This window comes from Lepidochelys kempii, chromosome 10, assembly GCF_965140285.1.
Source record: "Lepidochelys kempii isolate rLepKem1 chromosome 10, rLepKem1.hap1, whole genome shotgun sequence".
Classification (NCBI taxonomy): domain Eukaryota; kingdom Metazoa; phylum Chordata; order Testudines; family Cheloniidae; genus Lepidochelys; species Lepidochelys kempii.
The window spans coordinates 13,860,477-13,880,806 of NC_136389.1; the positions used below are offsets into that span (position 1 = coordinate 13,860,477).

Consider the following 20,330-nt stretch of genomic DNA (forward strand, 5'->3'; position numbering starts at 1 on the left):
GAGACTGAGTTAGGGCCCTACCTGTCCTTTGTGCCTTTGAAAAATCTGACTCATTGGGTGAAAACAGTCCCATGATGAAGCACTACTGTTGACTCCAGGGGTCAGTAATGCTCACATGCTCAAATGATTAAATTGGCTCATCAGTGGTCATCAGATTTTTTTAAGCTGTTAACTTTATTTATGTCTTAGAGAACTAAGGCTTTTAAAAGTTACATGTTACAAATTCATGGCCAAAATGAAGACATTTGTAAGCATTTCTGATGAAGAAAGAATGCATGTAACAATACGTATAAACTGACTTCATGTTTCACTGGCCATCTAGATTTATTGTCCTTGGTGGTAAATATTGACCTTGGATTTATCTCAGTCAGTGTTTACCTCTTAGGTCAATAAATCTGAGGTTCACCTTAGCCGAAGTCAATATCTGCTCAGTGTTCGGTTTCATTATTAATATAAATATTTTGGTGACCTTTACATGTATTAAGTAGTCTAGTTTTTTAAAGTCTTTCTCTTGATATGCTTATTTCTTTAGGTATATTTTTACACCATCTCCCATATTACTTTGAAATCTGTTAATGCAGAGAATTACTGTCCTTTTTTTCTAAGGGGAGCTCTCAGATTTTTCTGGACATAACAGGTGCTCCATAGTATAATAATATAAAATTGACCACATGGAACACCATTCACTTGTCTGCTAGTAGGGCATAATGGTTACTCCTTTCTCTTCTCTAGTTTCCTTTTTGAGAAATCTTTTCTGTGATATGGTATTTCCTTTTTGCATCTTTTATAGAGTTTAGAGCCAGAAGGCACCATTAGATCATCTAGTCTGTCTTCCTTTATCTCCTGACCATCTTTATCTTATTCATCGAATAAACACTTCTTTCGGCTTTCACAGAAATGAGTCTGGGGGGTTTTTGTTTAGGTTTTAGGTTTAGGTTTAAACCTTTGTGTGTCTGCCTTCTGAATGGTCTTTGGGGGATTTCCCATGTAGTCTCAAACTGAAGCACCTCAGAAGTTTCAAATTCTGCTTTCATGACTCTCTTTGGACTGTCATACACAAGTATTGCCTTTTCTGCCTCTGAATAGGCTGTGGTGTAGCTGGATCTGAGAACTGCATCTGAATATTATCTCAAGCCATTAGATAATGGATGGAGTCCTTTAGTTTCCTTCCTTAGTTTCCTCCTTTCGTTCCCCGGAAAGCTTCCTAGAAGTAAGATGCAAAGTTGACACTGACAGCTCCATGAATCCTCCTTTTTAATCTCATGGGGGGCATGCAAGGGAGAGCATACAAGCCAGAGCCTGAAGTTTCAGAAGCAGCTCCACAGCTACTCAGCAGACTGGAGACAGGATGATTTCCCTTTGGGCCAGCTACTTGAATTGGGTGCTTGGCTCAAGATTGTCCCCATTATTATTGCTGTATTTCAAAACATTTATGTAATACCATAAATTTAATTGACATATCAGAGATAAGGTCTAAGCATATCAAAGATATAGATAAGATACACCCCCCGCCCCCAATCTCCCAAGAGAGTTCAGAGTCTAAAGCAGTGGTTCCCAAACTAGGGGTGCTGTTTGTTCAGGGAAAGCCCCTGGTGAGCCAGGCTGGTTTGTTTACCTGCCGCATCCGCAGGCTCGGCTGATCGCGGCTCCCAGTGGCCGCGGTTTGCCGTTCTCAGCCAATGGAGGCTGCGGGAAGCGGCGCGGGCTGAGGGATGTGCTGGCTGCCCTTCCCGCAGACCCCATTGGCCTGGAGCAGCAAATAGCGGCCAGTGGGAGCCGCAATTGGCCGAACCTGCAGACGCGGCAGGTAAACAAACCAGCCCGGCCCACCAGGGGCTTTCCCTGAACAAACGGCGCCCCTAGTTTGGGAACCACTGGTCTAAAGGCCTGATTCTGCCGACCCATTCTCATGAGATTAGTTCTTATGGTACTACCATGAGTAATGACTGTTCACATAAGTAAAAGATTGTGGGGGCTGGTCCTTTGTGATCACATAAAAATCAGCGTTGACTGTATGAAGATTTTGGGTTATTCATTCTAAAGGTATGTTGGGTTTAAATGGTTTTAGAATGTTGTGCTATGGAAAATTCTGATCCCTGTCACATGGAAAAACATAAACCTAAGCGTATGGATTTATATGAATATTATTTACAGAGACCCAGATACAAGATACATATAGTTTTCTTTTCCTGTTGATTCCTTTAATTGGATTTATTTTAAGCGGGCTTTAGTGCAGAAATTTCTGCTGAACTTCTTTCATATATTCTGGGATTTCACATGAGCACAAATAAAGGCTATTGACCCCTACAATAGCAAATAAAGGCTATTGACCCCTACATTTAAAAAAAATGTGTATTTATGTGATTGGTAGTGCTATATTTAAACAATAGGCAAAATCTTGTTGTGGCCATCTTTTCTTTATCCTAATGTATACCAATCCCTTCTTAATTTGATGGGCACAATATTTTAAAATTGCTTTGTCAAAAGCAATCCAGAGTAATGTATCCAGTTTGGATTTAAGATTCTGTTGAGAGGAATTATACATGATGATTTCAGTATATTCAGAGATAAATGTCAAAGCTGTGTTTGTGTTGAGATAATTTGGCTCAGCAATATATCAAGTCTTCAGCATTTTTTCTTCCGAAAGTTATCATTTGGAGGGATTTGTATGCTACAGGCCATGTAATAGCTGGCTTATATATAAGGCTTGATAGAGCAAGCAAAGCGCTTGGCTGTTTTTCTGTGATGCATACCTTTAAGTCAGATTGAAGAGCAGCTTACTGTTGTCAACGTTTGATTCATAGAGTTGTGTAAATGGGCAAAAAATTCCTTTCTGTCATGCCAGAGGCCAAATTAAACAGAAATCTGTGAACTGGGATGGTTATGTGGTTGTGGGGAAACAACATGGATTGTATAACACATTTCTGTGTGTTTTTGTGATTTGTTTGCATTGAGTTTTGATCCTATTTTATTTAACTCCATAAAATATAATTCTGCCTATTTGTTAAACTGCTGTAAATATGATTACTGCACTAAGGAAAACATGTAGTCAGCAGAGTTAGGCAGAAAAAGTGTGAACACTACATATTGTGCGTAGGCTGAATAAGAATGACTTTAAACATTTCAGTGTTAATGATGTTGTCGTACTAGACTGCCTGCAGAGTTCTCCATATTCCATTTCAAAAAGGTATTTAAAAAATGTCCTACAGATACTCAGTAAGGCATATACAATAGTGCTTTTTTCCCCCTTTCAACGTTAATGAAAGCCCAGCATATTTGAGATTTAAAGGCACTTTGGAAACCTGAATCTTAACGATTGTAGCACTGTGGAAAGGTAGAATACACTAAGGCATCCAGTATCTAAAAATGGTCTTTCTTTTTTAATTTTTGTAGCAGAGTGCAGAAGGAGCAAGATTAGATTTGTGACATGTTTACTAGGCAGATTTTTAAAACACCACAAAATCATAGCAGATTTGTGCTCTGAGGTTAAAAGTACCAGATGTTCCTGCTAGTAATATTTTGGTAGGGCCCTACCAAATTCACAGCTATGAAAAAGTGTCATGGAGGAACAGCTTGTGCTTCTTCATGCTTAACCCCCCATTCCTCCAATCTGTCCAAATACTGAAATACTGACCCTCCTGAAGGACAAAGATGCATATCATCTGATCTTATTGACCTTTATTTTCTAATTGAGCTACTGGAGCTTCGAAAAGGGGAACTCTTTCACTCAAAACTGTTGTTGCACAACACACAAGAAACAAAACCCAGAAGGGACCATCTGAAAAATATGGACCTCTAATTCATTTTGTGAATATAAGTTATTCTGTTCCAGAAGTGCAGGAAATTAGGGGGAGAATATGAAGCTCTAGGGAAAGATAAGGAAAATGGGTGGGTGAATGAGTTTGCACATATCTGTCAGCTACACTGGCTATGCAAATATAAAATCGAGTGGTTGCTGATCTGTGGTTTTGTGACAGTCATGGAAGCAGGACTTTGGAGCTGTGCTCTGGCTTCGCTCCAGCTCCAGGCAAAAACCTGCAGCTCCGTGCTCCAGCTCCGGGCTCCGCTCCGAAGCCTGCATGGAAGGACTCAGGATCCTCAAATTAGTGGATAAATTAGACTCATCCAATTTTAAAGAAAAAACCTGACACTTTTTATAGATAACCTTTATCAGAATATTTTATAATCATTTCACTGATCCAAATATAAATTATAATTGAATCTTAGGTTAGACTAATACATGTTTTTATTGTGCTTAGCTGTTTGGTATCTGCAAGTGTGGTAGTACACAACAGAATGGAAATGATTGAGACAAAATGTGGGAGATGGTTGCAGCCATATGTAACATGCTTGTCAAGAAAGGGAGAGCATGTCAAACATTAGCTGATCAGTTGTAGCATGCGTTTTTCTGACATGATGCTTGCCACAGAAATCTGTACTACTGTCCAATCTCTGGAGGACAGTAACCGCAATTTGATGGAGGATTGCTCTATGGGACAGAGGCTCTCTCTTCCTCTGTGTCTTTACAGAATCAAGCAATTGGTGGCAAACAATAGATAATACAATTAGTTGATGATAACCATGGGAATTTTCTGGCATACAAAACTACTTTGCAGAAAGCTAAAAACAAGAAACTAAAGTAAATTAAATTTAAACTCTGAATCTAGCCAATGTGTCACAATTAACAAACATAACTCAAATTTTGAATACCACACATTGAATGTTTGTGACAAATCCACAGAGTTAAAAAAAAATTGTAAACAATGTTTCTTAGTGAGTATAAGTAGATCTGTACCAATCGCAGTTTGTTCACACACATACTGTGAGTAGAAAAACAGGTTAAATTCTGTCAGTTGTTTGTTTATCTTTAATATTCATAGAAATATCTGGCTGGCAAACAAAAATCATTTATTTTCTATGTAATTTGTCTGTCTCATTAAACAACTTCATCTAACTTTCACCTCAAATGTTAATAAAGTGCCAGCTGAAAACATTAGCAGGGGATGAGGGGGATCTACTTATATCTACTGCACATCCTGAACAATAAGTACAAAGCTAATGCACATAGTACAGTATTGGTTTATGTGTAAATTGTAATTTATCTAGATAGTTATTTAAAATAATGTCCAAGGTTCCTATTACTTTCTTAACATATAGGGTATTTAGCCCATGTAACTGGCTAGTAGTGCATTTTGTACTTAATATTAAATTGAAAACCTCTGGGAATATTTGAAATCCCAATGTATTCTAAAATATTTTCAAAGAATTCCAAGCAAAGTAACAAAATGAAACTGGCAAATAGCAATTAACCATCTTCAGATCTGTCACTTATAAAGAGTGTTAGCCCACCATCTGAATATTGAACTATATCTGATGAATAGTATATAGTAACTCTTCTTACTTAGTTGGAATAGTCCAGAAGAGGGAGCTTGGAATTAAAGAGTAAATATGCTTAAAAGTACATGAAGCATAAGTTGCTTAAATATGGTAACTTTTTATGGTTGCCAATTACCATTAGTGGAACTTGTTTTATATTAAATAAATATAAAAAAGATTTGGTTTTAGGATGTTATAATGTTTTTATATTGGTTTTCTGTCATGGTTTTAAAGCAATTTTCTATTAGAGATTCATTCTAAATATTTTGCTTGTCTTAGACTAGCAAGCAACTTCTCTAAGCATGTTTGATAAAGAAACAAGGAAAGTAGTAAACTCATGATGATGGTTAGATCATAAAAAACCCAAATCCCATATACAGTGCATAGGACCATATTTATCTTTGGTTGAGTCAAATCTATTGACCTCATCCTAGTTACACTAGAGATGAACTTGGCCTACTTTGCCTAAAGTATATGATTTTTCATTCTGATAACACATCCCCGGGATACTTATAGAATGCCGATGTATACAAATACTGGCTTTGACTTTGTTACAATGTCCTTCTGTGCGTCTAATAAAAATGTATTTGGAGCCTTCTCTAAATAAAAGATCCAGTACAGTATGCCTGCAGCCAAAATGAAGCAGTGGTGCATTCTTACAGTATGTAACCTCCATCAATAGAGTGCTGTCACTCTTTATCCGACCTATCAGTTCTCATCCTCAAAGGAAACCTGCACAACCCTTTTGAAAGATGAGCCTGGGAGTTTAAATTCATAACTCTGCTAGACACCAAAAATCATGGTCTGAATAAAAACACTGAATTTATGGCTTATTACAACAGTCTGTAAACTAACCCCCCCTTTTTGTCCTATGACTATATGGATGTTAACTAGCCAGTTAGTGTTGCCAACTCTCCAGGATTGTCCTGGAGAGTTGGAATTAAAGATTAATCTTGAATTAAAGATTATGTCAGGTAATGAAACCTCCAGGAATGTGTCCAACCAAAATTGACAACCCTAGGGTCACTTCACCTTAAATGTTCCCTTAGAATATGTGCTAACTACTTACCTTAAACGATCTGTTGGATCTTGTATTTACTTGTGACACTCCTAGTACTTTTCCAGACCTGATGATGAGCTCTGTGCAGCTCGAAAGCTTGTCTCTCTGACCAACAGAAATTGTGACAATAAAAGGTTTTACCTCACCCACCTTGTCTCTCTAATATCCTGAGACCGACACAGCTGCAGCACTGAACAGATCAGCACAAAACTGAAACCTGAACAGATCAGCACAAGACTAAAATAAATGGCAGAAACTGGTGGATCCCTGTACACCTGAGGGAGCAGGAAGACAAACAAGAATAATTAAAGAATAGAATGAAGCCTTATATTTAGATGGTATGCTGCACAGGCCAGGAACCTTCACATTCTATGTGCTCGTAAAGCACTGTCCAAGTCTGCATTGTATGAACATTAATGAGATGAGCTCAGTACTCTGTCTTACAAAAGAAAAAAACAAAATAAGACAAAAATCCTACTATAATACTTGGATATAACAGAATAGGACTAAACGAAGAATTTGAAATGCAGGGTTACCATGGAACACGTTTGCTCAACTCTTAGTATATGAAAACAAGGAGGCTCAACACAACTGAGTAAGAAGTGATACTGGTTTTTACAAGTATTATGCTGAGAGAGTGTTGTAGAGTTTTTATGGAACTATGCCTGATCAGCTTAATATTTTTTCAAACCTACCCTCAATAATATTGATTTTTTTGGTAAAGTGATAAAGGAAGAGAAAGTATGTATAGCACACACACATTGAATGTTTTCTGTTTGCCTACACAATGAAATAATTCTGCTTGAAGTCTGACAATACCTGAAGGTATAACAAGGCTTTTCCATTTGTGTCATGGATTCTCTACAATGTATACATTTTATCTATCTCCATCTTCTTTTTGTGTTATCTACTCACCATAGTAAGGGCTGAAAACAAATCCGACTTTGAAACCGATAAATCACATTCCATAGTTTTGTTGTATAGCCATTGCCATTGTCTGATTTTGAAATGTTTGAAATCCTGTTGTCTCACTTGACTTCAACAAGCTTGTTCTCAATTGTCTATTGCCAGCACTGCGTAACCTACAGTAGACATTGCTTTTTTTCCTTTCTCACTTTCTGTGTTGATTCAAAATAACCTCATTGCAACAGCAAATGAGATTATTTATTTTTACCATTTTTTTTTTCATGATAAAGAAAATCTCTTCGGCCTATCTTCCTGCTGCCTTTCACCTTTTGTTGTGCTTTACACCTGGGCAGGTGGGTGGGAAAGACTACCAAATCAAAATGGTGTAGTGTGTTCTACCCACTTGGCATTCACTGTGCCAGATTCTCTGCTGGTGTAAATGGGTGCAGCTCCAATGACTTCTGTGGAATTTTGCTCACTTACGCCAGCAGAGAAATTGACCCTCTTTGTACAGGGGTAGATACATATATAAGGTGGAAGCCAGCAGAGAAATCAGGCCCTTTGGTCTCAGATCTGACTTCAGTTATTTGCAATCCGCTTGTATGCTTTATGGAAACCCTCGACATGTTAAAACTTGCTGTGAGTCTTTGATATCTGCAACCCTTTAAAAAAATCCTTTAAATTTTGATATTCCGAGACAAGACAGATGGCATTTTTTGATGGAATAGATAGAGATTTCAGGTCTAAACATATTCCTCAGTTTCACCTTGTTGGACTAGTTAATAATCAAACTTTATATTATGTGCAGCTCAGAATCTTTGCTTGTAATTTCATTTACTATTTTAGATTGTATTATCACAAAATTACTAAAAATTAAATCTGCATAACCCTCTGTGGAGTTTATCAGTGGTGGCTGAGTCATAGACTATCAGGGTTGGAAGGGACCTCAGGAGGTCATCTAGTCCAACTCCCTACTCAAACTAGGACCAATCCCCAATTTTTGCTCCAGAGCCCTAAATGGCCTCCTCAAGGATTGAACTCACAAGCCTGGGTTTAGCAGGCCAATGCTCAAACCACTGAGCTATCCCTCCCCCCAGTCCTGTCAGTCTTTCCCTGCAGTGCCAATGGGAGCCTCATGTACATACAGTCCCACCTGCATCAGTGGTTCCAGACCAAAAACTGCCCCCAAAGCCTTCTGATTGGAGCACTGGGTTTGGCTCCAACTGCCGTAGCAATGAGAACTCACCTTTTCAAGAGGTAGCCAGTAGAGACTGTGGAAGAGCCGCAGAATAGACCTAAAGCTTTTCCCCCTGGGGACAGGGGAGTAAAAGGCTGAGGAGAAGCAATATTGACATTAGAGATGAGTGAGCTAGGATGCTTTGAGGGAAATATTGTGTAGGGAGCTGAGACAGCAGTGCTGGGGGAGCCCTTCAGGTGTAGGTGCCTCGATGAAGAGGTACTGGGCATCCCTCTCTCCCTCCACATTTTAGAGGTTGTCCATAAATAACATAACACATTTTTTGGAGATTTTGAAGACCCACCAGCCCCTGTGACACTGAAACAAACATGCAAAATTAAGGACCCACCTACCACCTAATGTGTTACGTAATTTATAGACAGCCCTGTGACTCCAACCACCAATATCCTGAATTGAAAAACCCAAACACAACACCCTACATCCTCATTCCATCACCTAAATAATACACCTAGGAACATTACAAAGGATAAATTTAAAAACAAATAATCCCGTCTGTTAGCAATTCTCCCACACCACACACTGATACACAAAGGCATTTAGTAAAAATCTACCCCATGCACACTAACCATCTACTTCAGCATTCTGTACCGTTAGGGAACTTAGCTGGAGTCAGCATTTGGTGAAGAGGTGGAGAGTGGAGTCATGTGCTGTGGGTGCAGTAGATAGGGAAAGTAATATGGAGATGAAATCATGGTACGGTAGTAGGTTTCAAAGTTTGGGTGAAGATTTAGCTAGTGATTTCCTAGCTTTTTATATCATTGTGTTACCGTGCTGCAGTGTATGCACTTAAACAACCACATACTGTTTTTTTAATAAGAAATTTTGTTTGGAGGAATTTATGTGTATATGTTTAAATATATATAAATAATAGCAACTTGGAAACAAAAATTCAGGTCCCCTCCACACATCTGTTACAATTCTACTACACAGGCAGGGCTGTTTATAACATTATGTTTATGCCTTTCATGGACAAAAGACTGTTGTGAACCATTCTAAAAATAACATGTACACCTTGTAGCAAAAAGAAGAAGGTCAAAATCTGGGCCGTGACCATATTATCTCTTTAGTGAGCTCCACTAGTTTTCCTCAGTTCATCTATTTTTTAAAACCAGCTTTGTTTTCTACACATCACTCCTCCTCAGGTTTTTCTAGCATGAAATTGCATATTGAACATGAAAATATATATTGATAAAAAATTAGTGTTGTATTTTCAAATGCCAGCTTGAACAGATCATGACCAAACTTTTTAACTTAAAATAAAATAATTGGCATGCTCTCTCAGGGTAACAGTTTTTTTTATTTTAGTCTATTTTGTATGTTGTAAATCAAAGTCAGTAAATTATATCTGTTGTTTCAACATCAATTCCAAGTAGCCTAAATTAAATCAAAGGTCAGTTTTGGTGCAATGAAGTTATGAGGTTGGTAGGTTATTAGGCCAAGATTTTCAGAAGGGCTTTGTGAGGTATTGTGTGCCTCTGTTTTTGGGGGGGCCCAACTTGAGACGTGTTAAAAGAGGCTGATTTTCAGAGGGTTAGCAGTAGTTTTTAACCTAGGAGTTTGAAAACATTTTTGATAAAAGGAAGAGATGTTCAGAAATCTGATAACAAACCATTTTGGAGAAGGGTGCAGTGCTATACATAATTTATCAGCCACTATTTGTACAGTTAGTTGTTAAGATATAAATAAAACACAACCTTCAAACAAGAGATAAAAAGCTGACACTGTGCATGGTTATTTCTCTGTATTTAGTCCAAAAATGGTTTCCAAATCTGTTCAGTCACATTTTGTTTTTGATTATTTTTGTCCACGTTCTGATTTCTCTATTTAGTGGCATAATCTTTTGGGGCCTGATCCTCTGAAGCACAAAGTGCCTTCAATGCTAGTGAGAGCTCTCCACATCTTGCAGAAGTGGGCTCTTAGATCTCTGCTTGGGCACAGAAATCGGGGTAACACAGGGAGCCAATTGAGGATCCTTGATCCCATTCTGCCTGGTCCCAGCATAAGATAGAGCTACTGAGAGTACACCACCAGTGGGCACACTGGGGAGGTCCAAGAGAGGCACAATCCTTGCCAGTTCTCTACTAGGTATGGTACAGTTCTGCACTGCCCCCTACACAGGACTGCATGCTCATCATACCATCTAGCCCTAGCAGTGGAAACATACTGACTGCTCAGGAGGAAAGATATGCCCAGCTTGAGTAATGAGTGAACATTTCCTATAACTGCATCTGAGTGGATTGTGGAACTGTTGGACAGGAAACAAGCTCATAATGGGATTTTACAATGTGCATTTCCCATATAAGGGATTGAAATCCACCACAGGTTTGTTACTGACTTCCTGGCTATTTTGCTTAACCTTTTAAATTTCTTCATTGTTTTCACTTATTTGTGATTGAGAGGAATTTGCTCCATTTTATGGGCTAGACGGAGAGTTTATGTCTCACTCTGTGGGAGGGGCAGTACATTGATGCACCACTCCTGGAGAAGCCAGTCACAATTCCTCCCCTTTGCTGGTGGTGCGAAGTGGTTTCCTTCAGCCCTTTACACTGATGAATTGGCGGCGGGAGTGGGGGAATAGTGCAGGCTCCACCCAGTCTTTGCTCCTCATCCTCCACCTGTGTGGGAGAAGAAGCAGTGGTTCTGTGGGGCCTGCTCTCTCCCCAACCTGGGCAGGCAGCCTAAAGTGATTGTGGAGGGTGAGTTATGTCCCTTACTGCCCAGCCTGGCCTTGTAAGGGCAAGTGACAAGCTTGCCCTATATGTTTAAAATCATGGTGCTGTGGAGAGTCTGGGAAAGATGAATTAGTCCAGTGCTCTTCTATAGCTTGAGTGTTTCCATAGCATTGGCCGAATATTCATCACACTAGTAACTCTGCTAAAGTCACTGAGCGTAACTAAAGTCAGAATTTGGCTTCATATATTTACCTCTGCACTGGAAGTGTAATCTCTTGCCAGCTCTTATGCTGTCTTAGTTTAGTCCTTTATATTTCCGAATGCATCCTGCTTTGTGCAATGGGTTTTGCTGGTAAAAATGGAGCCTCATTTTCAAAAGGGGCTGTGCTTCTATTTTGGGTTTCCAACAGCTTCCGTTGTGACACACACTGGGCTGTTTTGAAAATCTGGCCACTTTATGGTGCCTAAAAGGGAACTGAGGTCTTTTGAAAATTCTGGCCTTAGAGAATAAAAAGTATGAGCTGGCTAGTTTGTAGAATGCTTTAATTTAAGAATGGGTCTGTACACATAAATTTTGGAAGTTCTTTCAAAATAGCATGAGTGGGTTGAGTCACTGTCTGACTTAGTTTTAAACTATGGCTCCAACAGAACTAGCTTTTCTGGTGTTTTGCCAGCTGGGGACTCCATGTGCTGCTGCAATTAACCTTTCTCTTTTTCTTTGCAAAATCTGTTAATGAAGGATTAACAAAGCAGAGCGACTTCAGTACTGTTGACTAAATAAGGAAGAAGTTTGACTCAACAATGGCTGTTCATTTTCTTTTATAGTGACATATTTGATGCCATGTTCCCTGTTATGCACATTGCCGGAGAAACGGTCATACAGCAGGGTAAATTTCCACACTTTTTCCCTTACAGATTTGCTCAGATTGTATCATTTATGCCACTCTTTCTGATGTTCAGAAAATTAGGGGGTCAGAGATTTTACCATTTTTGCTCACATGCAGCGACATCTTATTCCACAAGTATCTAAGTATTTATTTATACTGTAAGCTCTTTGGAGCTTGGGAATGCCTTGTTCTGCAGTGACCAGCTCCAAGCATCATGGGGTTCTGGTCCATGGCTGTGGCTGTTAGGTGCTACCACAGTCTAAATAAATAATGATAATACTAATAAAAAAGTGTCCACATTGATTTACATGGGGGCTACCCACGGAGTAAAGTACTACTCAACATGAATAAAGGGGGCGGACTCTAGCACAGAGTAATAAAAGATGGAAAATATTTTCAATGGCCATTGAGAGTGCTCAGCACCTCACTGTATCGTGTTCATAGTTACCAGATTTGGCAACTTACTTGCAAGCTTAGAGCAAGTGAAGCAGGATTTTAGTATCCTGAGGGTATGAAAAGTTTCTAATGTGTTTGCCTTCATTTTAAATAAATCAAAATGGATAAACTAATACAACTGAGAAAAAAATATAAATAATCACCCTTGATATTTCTGTTCATGAGCGAAACGAGGCATGGATGTTGAGGAAATGATTTTCTCTTTAAATAATCAGCTCTGCAAACCTGTGCAGATATGTGTAGAATCAAATATGGGGATTGGAAATTATTTGTATAACCATCCAGCAGACATTGTGAAAACAATAATCATTTATATTTTTGCTTCCAGGTGACGAAGGAGACAACTTCTATGTAATTGATCAAGGAGAAGTGGATGTAAGTTTTAATTAACCTCCGATTTGGAGTTGCTTCCCCTTCTTATTTATTTTAATCAGACTGTTGCAATATGATGCTCATTCTAAGATTACATAGTAAAATTTCGTGCTCATGAAAAGAATCAGGGGCTCATAGTGGATCACAAGCTAAATATGAGTCAACAGTGTAACGCTGTTGCAAGAAAAGCAAACATCATGCTGGAATGTATTAGCAGGAGTATTGTAAGTAAGACACAAGAAGTAATTCTTCAGCTCTATTCTGTGCTGATTAGGCCTCAACTGGAGTATTGTGTCCAGTTCTGGGTGCCATATTTCAGGAAAGATGTGGACAAACTGGAGAAAGTCCAGAGAAAAGCAACAAAAATGATTAAAGGTCTAGAAAACATGACCTATGAGGGAAGATTGAAAAAATTAGGTTTGTTTAGTCAGGAGAAGAGAAGACTGAGGGGAGACATGATAACAGTTTTCAAGTACATAAAAGGTTGTTATAAGGAGGAGGGAGAACAATTGTTCTTCTTAACCTCTGAGGATAGGACAAGAAGCAATGGGCTTAAACTGCAGCAAGGGAGGTTTAGGTTGGACATTAGGAAAAAATTCCTAACTGTCAGAGTGGTTAAGCACTGGAATAAATTGCCTAGGGAGGTGCTGGAATCTCCATCATTGGGGATTTTTAAGAGCAGGTGGGACAAACACCTGTCAGGGATGGTCTAGATAATACTTAGTCCTGCCTTGAATGCAGGGGACTGGACTAGATGACCTCTCGAGGTCCCTTCCAGTGATTCTACTTGCCTAGGGCCTGATCCAGCAATGTTCTGTGACTCTCCACTCCTGTTGAACTGAGGGAGCTCAGCATTTCACAGGATTGGTCACCATGTTAGATTTTGTCACATTAGGTCTTTTATGTATAATGTTATAAATGGTATATTTTACAGCCACATTTATTTGTCCATTCAAAGCAGGATAATAAGGTATCATGATCAAGCAAATTACTTTATCTTTAGAACCCTAACCACACCTCTAAGCGTGCTGCCTTCAGTGGCGCAGGCCACCATGATGGAATTCACTTGAGGGGGCCATATGAAACATAAGGAAAATATTTTCTTTCATCACTTATCTGAGCTCATGTGCATTTCTTTTCAAATCAAGAGAGAGCCCCAGGCTGCTAGTTTCATTTTAGAAACCTTAATTTGCTTTTTAAACTAGATCGGAATAACCAAGCAATGCACTGTATTGATAAAGCAAGGATTCTTTAGAAGTGTCAATTGAGTTTTTAAATCACAAAATGCCCACCAGAGTTTGCAATGGTTTTGTCTGGAAGGGTTTGAAAGGAAGCTACCCTCTGAATCTGGTTTCCAGTTCTAATCTGTGCATGTCTGATCAACTTCACCCTAAGGAGTGGTATGACATCAACCCCCTTTGCAGCTTTCATTTGGTACAGTCTTCTCATCTCATTGAATTCTCTGGAAGCCACGTCTTACATATCAACAGTTGTTAGATAGGACAGGCTGGCTCATTAGCAGTGTTGCTATGCAGACTCCCAGTTGAATTCTGTTTGGATTATTTAAAGAAGGCAGTGATTTATTTTGAATCCAGCCAGCAGGCATACAGTTATTTTAGTGAAAGTTGTTTTTTTTTTTTTTTTTTTTTTTTTTTAGAGGTTTGTTTCTGTCAGGGGACCGTCTAATTGGTATTGTTGGGAATCGAGAAACCTCACACTCTACCTCTGGAAGTTACTCCTCAGGAAATCCGTGTGACTCACTGTTCCTATCAAGCGGGGTAGCGTGCCTCAATAGCAAACATTGCCACATTGGCAGTGCCAGAAAATAACAAGTGCAGTATTTTTAGAAGTGTGGTAAAAATTACTTTTAAAAAATTTATTTAGGGCCTGATTCAAAGCTCACGGACTTCATGATAATATGCACAAAATAGATATTGGAATCTTACTGTAGTCCTCCTTAAAAGTGCCTTGCCCTCCTTTGGAAGTTTTAGGGAATAGTTAGCTGCATTTTCTGTCACTGAAGATGGCTTCTTAGTCCCCGTCCTCCCACTACATCCCATGATCCCCCACCAGAGCAGCTCTTTTACACAATGTTAAGCAAATTCTTACTGAGAGAATGACACCTTTTCATACATAATCCTGACTATACGTGGTCCAAGGAGGGACCTAAATGTAAAGATTGTTTTGACTGATTATTGAGTACATGAGGGCCTGATTTAAAGTAACCTCTATGTGCAGGTATCAGATGGTTTTATGGGCAGTTGCAGCTTCTGGGGAGGGGTACAATTTTCAAAAGCAATTTAGTGGCTTAGGAGCTGTGAGGGGGTGTCTCCTCACTCCATCCCTGAAGGGGGGTACGGTGGCTCAGAAGGCGCTAGTTAACCCGTAGGCTGCATCTGGACAGAGACTTAAGCTTGAGGACAAGGGAAGTGTGAAGACCCATAGTAGGAAAAGGACAGGAAAAAGGGGACTATGGAGCCACCGTGTATGGGCGCCTTCTTTGCAGAGGGCAGATATACCCTCCTGAGCTGGTCCCCAGATTTACCACTCCCACTGAAGGTGGCCGACAGACAACAGAGAGGAGTCCAAACCATAAGGGCTGGAACTAGGGGTACTGGGTTCTGCTGCTGCACCCCCTGGCTTGAAGTGGTTTCCATCATATACAGGGTTTATGGTTTGGTTCGATGGCTCTCAGCACCCCCCACTATGCAAACTGTTCCAGCATCCCTGATCTGAGCCCTCTTTACGCAGGCTCTGGAGAACCAGTGGAGACTGGGAGGCACAAATATACCTACAGGGTTATTTGGCAAAGTTAGCTGAACAGCAGCAATATTTACTTAAGATTCTCCAGGAAGCGAGCAGGGGCCAAAGGGGCGGAGAATGGAAAAGAGGTTCCGAGCCAGAAGGTCAGAAGCCCAGCCAAGGCAGTGCTATATGTGTGTGGTCAGAAGAGATACATTAAAAGTGAATGTGCCTCCGGGGATGGAGACGAGAAGCCCTACCCTGAAGGCAGGAAGACAGGAAAGCCCTGAGGCATCCCACCTGTTGAGAGAGAAGAAAAGGGCTGCTGCCTGTTTTTCCTTTGTGGAATTAGGGCGTTGCCCTCACAAAGAGCAGAACCAAGGCCGAGGGAAGGGCTGGGTCCTGACTAAGGGCTGGAAGAAAGGGTTAGTAGACAGCAGCCTGTACAACCGTCATAGAGAAAGCTGAAGGGGCAGTGATGATAGAGGGTGAGAAAGAACTGGAGGAGAGAAAAGCACCTGCAAAGACCCACCTGAAGGAGGTGAGGTGGACAGTGAGACCAGTCAGTATACAGTGGGAACTCAGATGCTGAGGGAGAGGGTTTTGAAGGTGTCTGCAGAGCAAGAGAAGGGGCTACAAGAGAAATTGATAGCCATGGAGCAGACTTTACAAGTAGCTGTACAAGACCTACAGTTCTAGAGGGAAAAGAACCAGCAGAAGGGCAAACTGCTTCTCTTAGCGAGTGAACTAGAGCAGGAGTGGGATGACCTGTGAGCCCCGCTTTGGCATCCATACCCTGGAGGATTGCAATCTTGAGGGGGAGAGTATGTGATGGGGTATTGACCCACACCACCTTTGAAGTACTGGATGGGCTAATTAACCTGATAGGCTGGAGGACAAGCACTAATTGAAGATGGAACCCACCTTGGCAGGAGTAGGCAGGGCTTTTATAAAGCCAGGAAGGGAGAGCAGAAGAGGGTGGCAGTGTGAAATTCTACAGTCACTCTCCAGGCACAGTGAGGAGAGCAGGAAACTGGGGGGAGTGGAAGCCCTGGGATGTGAGTAGTGTTGGGCTACAGCTTTCAGTGTTCCTGTGGTCTGCACAGCACAGACAAGTGCATGACCCCAAGATGGTGGATCCATGGAGCAATATATTCTGAGAATGTCAGTGGCTGGCATGGAACCTGAGTTTCTGTACAAATGCAAAGATGCAAGGTAATGGTACTGGCAATTGCCATCATTAAAAATTCCAGATGGTACCTGCAAAAATGTCATGCAGGTTTTTGAGGAAGAAACTCTTTAGATCACAGGCAGTATATCATTAGAGTTATAGAAATATGTACTCCAATTAGTAAGTACAAGAGTTATGATGAATCTCCTGATGGATAATTTTGCAAATCTATGAAGAACAAAATAAAAGGACAGTCTAACACTATGTCTGACCATCTCTACATATGCGGGAGGATAAATGAGAAACATTAAATACAAATAACTTAATATTATAAATCCGTAACTTTTCTGTCTATGGTCACTGTGGGTGACAGAATAAAATCAAATGCAACACCACACAGTTTACAGGTACTTTACCCGGCTTGACAGGAGCAGTGGGCCAAAGGGATTGTCAGAGGAGAAACTTTCTTTTCTAGTACGTGAGTCTTTGTATTATCTTCCCTTTGGCAGTGATGATGACTTACAAGTGTACTACTAGCAGTGTTAATGTAATAAAAATGGACATCTAAATAAGTGCTTGTAGCCCTGCTACCTGGACTTAAGAGAAATCACCGTGTTGGTCAAATAATAGAACAGTCACAAGAGCCTATACAGCACCGGTGTCCTACAATGGATCATTATTTCAAGATAATTTACTGTGAGCCAGATTGTGGCCTGGCTTGTATGTCCACACAAGATAGTAAAGGGGGTAGAAGGCACCACTGCTACCATGCACCAACTACCTGTAGTGTCACTCACAATGCAGGAGGGGAAACACAAAAGGATGGAGCCTTGGCTTTGCCTCTAGTGCACGAGGCGGCATATCTGTACCAGGTACAAACCTGGCACAGTGTACTCCCTCAACCAGAGCAGCAGGGAGACTGGGAGAGAGATTGTGACTTAACAGATCATAGTCAGAATCTCCCTATTGGGCTGCTCCAGGGGTAGCACATATTGCCACTATCTCAGGGAAGATTGTTAACTCATGGTCTAGCCCTGTATGAGGAATAACTTTCTGCTAGCTAGATTATGGCTTGAGGCTTTAAGTCTCAGGGGTCAGCTGTCTACTGGAAGCTCTACTACTTGGAAAAATGTGGATGTATGCCAAAAATGCATCTAGTGAGGCTTATATTATGGTTTCCAGTAAAGATGTTGAAAGTACCTGCTAAAATATGTGTTTCTTGCAGAAATCTCTAATCCATATTTTTAAATATAAAACTGCCCTCCTGTTTATTATTTTAATCTTATAACCTCACATTTTGCTTAAAAACCACCATCAACTACCCTTTTAAAATATATTTTTTAAAATAACAACTTCCTATTGAGAAAAGGAGTACTTGTGGCACCTTAGAGACTAACCAATTTATTTGAGCAGAAGCTTTTGTGAGCTACAGCTCACTTCATCGGGTGCATACTGTGGAAAATACAGAAATGTTTTTATACACACAAACCATGAAAAAATGGGTGTTTATCACTACAAAAGGTTTTCTCTCCTCCCACCCTACTCTCCTGCTGGTAATAGCTTATCTAAAGTGATCACTCTCCTTACAATGTGTATGATAATCAAGGTGGGCCATTTCCAGTACAAATCCAGGTTTTCTCCCCCCCCCCCCCCCACAAACCCACTCTCCTGTTGGTAATCGCTTATCTAAAGTGATCACTCTTGTATTTAATAGGGTTGTAACTCTTTTTGCAATCATTTTCAGGTGTTTTCTTCTTGTAAAACAACAGCCAAATGCACTATGGTGAAAAACCGAATAAAAACTTGCCAGTTGTCCAAATAACTAAATAGCATTTGTGCTTAAATAACTTGAATATTTATCATATTCAGGGTATTTCCTACAGCATTATATAATAGACAAGTACAAAGACATATTGTGGACACTGAGGTAATCTTATCTGTACATCTTGGGTAAAATTGGCAAGTTTACAAAGGCCACAGCCACCCTTGTATGTAGAAATATAAAGATAAAACAAAGTGAAACAAACAAAAGTTACACAGCAGCTGGTCTATGAATATTGCTGGATTTTTAAGAGCGAGTTAGACTTAATACTAACCTATTGGTCAATGAGATCTAATGGCATTGCTTTTCCTGAAGAACCTCCCCACCCTTTTTCTCTGTGTATTTAATTAAATGTATCCACGGCAACTAGAATTCCTCCATCATTAGCATTGCCCATGTTTCACATCTTCGTATTTTCTAATGGATGATTTTTAAAAATCTAATAAGTACATGCTATGAGTTACAATTTTCAAGACGCCACTTTGAGTTTTTGAGGATTTTTAAGATGGTCCCAAATTTTGATAAAAAAGAAAAACTACTAGTATCATGTGAAAAAGTCACCTACATGTATAAAAACTTCATGTTTAAGACTCATTTACATTTCCAAGAAGAAATGAGCCTCATTTCTATTTTGGGAACAGAAATACTTGGACCTACTTTCTCCAGACAAGACACAGGGCTGAAGTTATTGCATAACATAATGGGGATGCTGAAAGTTGCAATACCAGGATAATTTCAATAAACAAACGTATTAAATGAGTGAGATTGCCTCCATAGGGCAGAGGGGCAGCAAGAAATGCAAATGGTTAATAAGAAATCAACAATATAAAATTGAGGACTGAAAAGCAGAAGTACATTCATTAGGTCTGAATATACCTTCATATCCCACTTCCCAAGCAAATCGGGGAGTTACTATTATTGGAAAGATTAAATCCTATTTTTATAAATAACCACAAGATGAACGAAACTAAGATTTGCTCCTAGACCACTGAGCCTTGTGTGAGTCACTTCGATTTTCTCTCACATTTAGTGCCTAATGTATATCACAGCCTGTGAGGAAAGGAATTGAAGAGTACAATATCACACAAAATTCTTCCCGCTAACCTTCTATAAAAAAAATATAAAGTGAGCCCACTTGGGTAATTTTTCTTGCTAACAAAAATTGCAGTGTTCATACCAACAGAGATGAAAAACAATAGAAATCTAGAATGCCTTTGATCTCCAGAAAGTAGCAGGCTCTGGCAGCATGATTGCCCTTCATATTTGGGCATCTGCAGCTATGCATTCCTTTACGGCTACATGAAAGTAAAAAGATCCCACTACTGTGCGGCTGGGTCAGCTGTCCAAGTAACAACTCGGAATGTTTTGATTGTGTGCTCTCTACATTGGTGAGGGTTCATAAATACATAAAATGTATAAGGCAGATCCTGTGACCAGTAATTTTTTGGAAGGAAAGGGGATCTGCCGAGCTGCTGCCATGCAACACATCTCTCTTTCCCAAAATAGCCTCATCTTCACCTTTCCTTTCTCCCCCTTTTTTTTTTTAACTCCACCTTAAAAGGAATCTTAGTGGGGTTGAACTTTCAGCTAAAGGACAGAATGACAGTA

At 39.9% G+C, this 20,330-nt stretch overlaps 1 protein-coding gene across 3 annotated transcripts in view; it reads left to right on the top strand.

Moving 5' to 3' along the window:
- PRKAR1B (protein kinase cAMP-dependent type I regulatory subunit beta) overlaps window positions 1-20,330 on the top strand; it is a 118,662-nt gene that overhangs the window by 52,380 nt on the left and 45,952 nt on the right. For all 3 annotated transcript variants that reach the window (XM_073362095.2, XM_073362094.2, XM_073362093.2), the window contains 2 exons: window positions 12,098-12,159; window positions 12,944-12,990. In XM_073362095.2, coding sequence (XP_073218196.1) covers window positions 12,098-12,159; window positions 12,944-12,990 — 109 coding nt within the window. The remainder of the gene's footprint in view (window positions 1-12,097; window positions 12,160-12,943; window positions 12,991-20,330) is intronic.